Source organism: Populus euphratica, unplaced genomic scaffold (assembly GCF_000495115.2).
Source record: "Populus euphratica unplaced genomic scaffold, PopEup_1.0 scaffold2843.1, whole genome shotgun sequence".
Lineage (NCBI taxonomy): Eukaryota > Viridiplantae > Streptophyta > Magnoliopsida > Malpighiales > Salicaceae > Populus > Populus euphratica.
Genome location: NW_011502679.1, coordinates 11,109 through 17,545, shown reverse-complemented (window position 1 = coordinate 17,545; position 6,437 = coordinate 11,109). Strand labels below are relative to the sequence as shown.

At 37.3% G+C, this 6,437-nt stretch overlaps 1 protein-coding gene across 1 annotated transcript; it reads right to left on the bottom strand.

Moving 5' to 3' along the window:
* Positions 1 to 75: 75 nt before the first annotated feature.
* On the bottom strand, positions 76 to 6,437 carry LOC105119384 (11-beta-hydroxysteroid dehydrogenase-like 5; the record flags this gene model as incomplete). Its single annotated transcript, XM_011017516.1, has 4 exons — positions 6,255 to 6,437; positions 587 to 779; positions 325 to 410; positions 76 to 207 (listed from the first exon to the last, which is right to left on the bottom strand). Coding segments are annotated over exons 1-4 (594 nt in total), but the record flags the coding sequence as incomplete, so codon positions are not given.

The following is a 6,437-nucleotide window of genomic DNA, read 5'->3' as shown; positions in this document are numbered from 1 at the left end:
GAAAAAAAACAAAAATTTAACCTGCTTGGCATCTGAGAAAACAAACTTCATACACTTAGATTTATGCATACTTACAGCATATAAGCTCATTCTAGGTAGAGGTAACCAGCTTTCAACTGCTGCATTAACGACGACTCGCCCATTGCTCTGATGTATGTATGGAAGAGCCACATAAGTGGGATAGACATTGCCCCAAAAATTAATGTCCTAATAATGAAAAATCAAATTTAAGAATCTTTCAGGAAAAGTTTTGAAGATTCTAAGATTAGCGGTCATCCAGAACTCCAAACTATCCATTCATTCATGTAAGCTTATAGCCCTTACCAACAAATGTTTTAACACAGAGGTGTCCCCAACTTCTTCAAAGTAAAAGATATGCCCCAAACTTGCTGTGTTGACAAGATGATCCACTGCACAAAACTTAAATAAATAAATATAAAGAGAAATGCAGAATGAAAGGTTTCTGTTAGTTTTTAAATGGAAAGAGTAAAACTTATGCTGCTGAGAAATCTTTTAAAAGAAAACCGAATCTATTGGTTATATCGGTTAAGATTTATTAGTTTACGGCGATGCAAGTGAGACATACCTCGGCCAAAGTGACTTACGGTCTCATTGACAAATCTCCGGCAGTCATCTTCCTTGACTACGTCTGCTGCCATAATCATGACTTGCTTTGCACCAATATACCTAGCTTTCTCACGGATCCCTCTGAGTCTGTGCTCTCTACGTGCAATCAACACAAGATTCACTTTCCTCTTTGCATATTCATATGCAATTTGCTGCAATTGGAAACCGGCAACTTCATAACATAATTCATACTACAATGATTCTTTTAAACACACAGCAGCTGTAATAAAATAGTGACCACGCATATATGGGAAGAAAAAAATTTGTGAATGAAGAGCTGGTAATAAAGAAGTTTAGTTCAGGTAATGGCCTTCGAGGATGATGTCAAGTAAGCTTCTGTTCTGTTCACGGTTCAGAATTCTATAGCTAGTGTAATTTAATTCCGGTGCATGAACAATGTTTTGATTTCTATCTTAATACATAAATTGAATACATCATTTTTGATGCGGAACAACAAACCAAAAGAATTAAAGCCGGGAATAGAAATAAGCTTTTAGAAAAGAAACAGGAAGAGAAAGCAAAGAAAGAGGAGAAAGGGGATTGGAGATATGCAAAATCTGCAATATTTTTCATTAATCATCAAAAGTCTTTAATATTTAGAAAAGTAGGGTATTTATACTAAAACTCTAACTAGAATAAGTGATTGGGCTTATGGCCCACTGCATAAAATACCCAACAATAATTAAATCAAACCCAACAAATAAAGCCAAATTAATAAAACTCAACTAAAAGTTCACATAAATTAAACCCAAAACATAAGTTAAAACCCAATCTCTCAATTGTTTGGGCTATCCTCCATCGTCTATGATCATTCGCGTGCATAAATAATATTTTGGGTCCGGTGTCCCCATCAATTCTCCTAGGGTTGGAAGAACTCGACCCTGTCGAGTATAGACCAAGGCGACTCCGATAACACTCTCAAAGATAAAGATCAAGCTGTTGTGATGTCTCTTTGATAATCCAAGTATAATCTGAATCTGGTCGTCGAGCTCATATACTGGGATTTGCTGAAGTTCACCATCCCTGGTAAAAACAACTTGTGCATTCAAAGTAGCATTAATATGTTCCTTTTGTGGCAAAGATATGGATAATGAGGTAAGGGTATCAAAAGGAGCATCAGGGATAGGCTGTATTTTATAAATACTGAAGTCTTTTATGTTAAAAGTAGAGCTAATATCAAAGTTTAATGGCAATTTAATGACATAATTATTTGATTTAATCATTTGCAACACTTTGAATGGTCTAGCACTACTTACTTGCAATTTATGATCGGTTTTCAAAGGACACCGTTCAGGTCTAATCTGTATTATGAAATAATCTCCAACATTAAGTGCATCATGATACTTAAGTAAATCAGCTCGAAATTTGTATTGTTCATTACTTGCTTGAATTTGTTTCATGATCTCAATATGCAAATTATGAACCCTATATGGTAACGACTCAGCTGACTTAGACATTCTATCGTGAGAAGATATTGGAAGGTGTTCTGTAGGCTTCTCAGGTTTGTAACTATGAATACTAAATGATTGAGGGTGTGGAATGAGACAAACATTGTTTGAAACCTGTGTAGATATGGTGTGGACACAATCAAATAAACTAAGATTATCTTCATCTTCCTCATCCTCATCACGTGCATGAGGTAAGGGGTCAAGAAGTTCAACATGATGTTGCTCTAAACTTATGATGTGCTGGACACCAAGCCTGTGGGGTGAGGAATTAGGTAATTCAGGGAGACTATTATTATGAGACTCTTTTAAGACCATACTTATCTTTATAGGTGATTCCACTAAAGAGTTCTCTAAAACTTCCTTTACCATTAAAGCAAACATATCAGACTCTTTCTTAACCTCATTTTCAAGCTCATGTGGACTTATTGTGTTAGGTCCCTCTTCTTGCACATCCTCATCATTTAGGTCACTAAAATCCTCAAGATTAGGCTCATACACTTCAACACTACAATATTCCTCTTTACCTCTATCCTTATGTTTTTGGATAACTAAAGGTTTAGAGGTGCAATCTAAAGAGATATGACCAAAACCTAAACAATTAGTACACTTATCCTTTGAACTCACCTTCGATACTTCATTGACAACTCATTTGCCCTTATCTTTCTTACAAAGTTGGGCGCTGCTAAGATTAGGTTTGTTGGGTGGAGCACCTAACAAAGAATCACTACTTCTGAATTGGGACCTAGTAGTGATACTATAAGAGCCCTGATGATTCATCCAATGATTCTTCGTGACCAACTTGTAATCTTGAACTAAGGTATAAGCTTGGTTAAGGGTAGATACACCTTGAAATATAACTCCTTTTCTAAGATCATCATTTAAGCCTCTACAAAATCTATGCAAAGTCATGGCTTCACTCTCTCTTATGGCACATCTAATCATGTAATCGTTGAACTGCGTTATATACTCATTGATATACTTATTCTCTTGTCTTAGATTGTTCCATTGGTCTAAAAGTTTATTCCTATAAAACTGGGGTAGGTATTTCTCCTGAATTTTTTGTTTCATTTTGATCCAATCAGTTATAGGAGGTTTACCTCTCATCTCTAAGCAATCCTCAACATCTCTCCAATAAATTTTAGCTTCATCAATGAGCATCATCTTAGCAGATCCAACTTTTTTATTATCAGACAAGTTATGCCACTCAAAGAATCGATCCATATCACGAATCCACATATCAAATATCCAAGGATCATGACGACCATCAAAAGTGGGGGGTTTTATTTTGCTAGGACTCAAGACTCGCTCATCAAAGTCATCATGTTTAGAGTAACCTAAATGATGGTCATACTGGTGGCGCTCAGAGTGAACTTGTCCATAATGATTGTTCTTATGATGTTCCTTAGTCTTTGAGTGCCTTATTCGAAAACTCTCTTGGGACTCAATTCTCTTAAACATGTTGATCACTTAAATTTGCAGTTCCCTTTACATGATCGTTGAGAGTATCACTAAAAGTTGAGTCTACAGTAAGTGTAAACCTAAGCTTGGACACTAAATGATCATGACATAAATGCCTGCAACACTAACTTATAACTGGAATTGAGATCACAAATGGTTCTTGCATGTAAAATCACAATACAAAAATAAAGCTAATTTTAATTTTTTTTTTATGAAGATTAATCAAGAACAAATTATGCCAGGAAAATTATAAACACACAATGCTAAACCTTTTAAGTGTAAATGATTAATCAAATAATGATCACAATTTTTTTACTAACTTCAACAAGCTCAACAACCAGTTGCTAAATATAAAGAAGAAAATGGTTAAGCAAGAGTGAACAGATAAAAATGCAAAGTGTGATTTTTTTATTTTTTTATTTTGGCACAAAAGTAATATTAATGACAACTTTAATGACCAAGTGCAATACCAAAAGTAAAATCAACAAATCAAAAAGAAGAGTAATTTACTGACTAGACGGCTTCGGAGTAATATGTTGGAATTTGATGTTGATGATGTGGCGAAGACAATGACATGGCAGACATGTGGCAGCAAAGGGCAGTCATGGACATGGCAGCTGAGACGATAGAAACTAACGATGTGGCAGCTGGTGTAGCATCACTTGACTGATGTGGTGATGACATGGCTTTGGAGTGATGACGTGGTGGATGACATGGGTCCAGGAAGTTGACATGGTAGATGACATGGCAGAGTTAATTAATTTCACCTTAACTCTTTTCTTCTGCACTGCAATTGCTTTGTTGAGTCTCCTTTGTTGTTGTTGTTGGCGGCGCGACGTGATTGCTAAAGGCGAGGATAGTTGTAGTCTGTTGAAGGTGGTGGTTGTCGCCGGTCGGTTCTACTGCTCTACCTGTGGCTGACGGTGGAGGGCGACGACACTGGGGGCGGTGGCAGATGGAGATCTGTTGATGGCGCGGAGAGGATGACACTGGTTGAGGCGCTGCCACTAACGAGGAGTTACTGCTGCTGGCGTGGGCGACCTGTTATGGTTGCTAAAGGCGATGGCATGATGGACGGTGGCAGATGAAGATTTGTTGTGCTGCCTTTGTTGCGGTGAACCACCAGTCGGTGCTGGCTGTGATAGGTTGAGGCGCCGCTGTTGATTGTTGTCGTTGATGATAAACAGTGAGCAATGTTGATTTCTGCGGCTGTTGTTAATCTGCTCTCTCGTGAGGATGGTGTGTTATGTGGCGGCGGCGATGGTATTGTGGACGGTTGTTAGCGCTGAAGAGGACGACACTGGCTGAGACGCTGCCTTTGCTGCTGTAAACCCGAATTAATGTTGGCTGTGATGGGTGTTGTGGGTAGCGGCGTCCAGTTTGATGATGGAGATGATGAACAGTGATTTGAACAATGAATAGTGAATAGTAGGTTTTGTAATCAGAATAGTAGGGTTTTGAACAGGGATTTTTTTTTTTTAGATCAAACCGATTTAGGGTTTAATATAAACATTATAGACCGTTTAATTGTAAGAACAATTAAAAGTCTTGCTCTGATACCAAATTTGATGCGGAACAACAAACCAAAAGAATTAAAGCCGGGAATAGAAATAAGCTTTTAGAAAAGAAGTAAGAAGAGAAAGCAAAGAAAGAGGAGAAAAGGGATTGGAGATATGCAAAATCTGCAATATTTTTCATTAATCATCAAAAGTCCTTAATATTTAGAAAAGTAGGGTATTTATACTAAAATCCTAACTAGAATAAGTGATTGGGCTTATGGCCCACTACATAAAATACCCAACAATAATTAAATCAAACCCAACAAATAAAGTCAAATTAATAAAACTCAACTAAAAGTTCACATAAATTAAACTCAAAATATAAGTTAAAGCCCAATCTCTTAATTGTTTGGGTTATCCTCCATCGTCTATGATCATTCGCGTGCATAAATAATATTTCGGGTCCGATGTCCCCATCAATTTTCTACTGGTTTCATGGACGATTACTAGTGAGTTTGCAGAATGTGTCCATTGCAGACATAATAAAATCACAATGGTTTCAGGTTATCACTGAGATCCCTGCAAATAATTTACGTTTTGCTATGAGCTAACATGGTGGAACAGTGAGATCCGAACATCAAGCATGTGGTAAAAATTCATCAGAGAAAACTGGTATCCAAATCACATCATAGTCTTAACCTTTGCAGCAACAGAAGCTGTCCTCATACATTTCTTTGGATAACTCATGCAATTTCAAGACTTCTTGGGTTGAAATAAAAGCTGTCGTACATATACTTGTCTCCTATCTTTGTGGCTTTAATATTTAATCAATCAAATCACTTCGATTGAATCACGTTCTTTACATAGCAAGTCCATTTGCTCTAAGTCTCTAGTCAATTTTTCTCGAAGCCCTCTCCTTCAATGCGGCAGTGGCTTTCCGATCTCCAGATTCTATAAGCTAAAATTCCTTAGTTCAATAGATTAGCAAGGACATAGCCTATCTATCTACATCCTATAAAAATCCTCTCCCTTGCTTGAATGGAATTTGAAGATCAGACTCCCAAGATAGAATTCCTGGATTCAGTTGGCTATCTAATGAAGAACAGAGAAAAAATGCACTAAAATACTTAAATCAGCAAAACGAGCACATCTAGGGTGGGGGAGAACAGGGCGATCTCTACTGAGCCAAATCTTGATTTCGAGAAGAAAGGGAGCTACTTACTTCTCCTATGCCAGAAGAAGCTCCAGTGATGATAACAACTTTATCCTCCATATCCTCACTGTAGAAAGATTTGTAGAGCCACTCACATGTATTGATAAAGCGTAAGGCTGGCCATGAACAGGCCAGCATCACCAAGCTAGCAGGAAGCACTACCCAATTCAACACACAGTTTATAAAATCCAT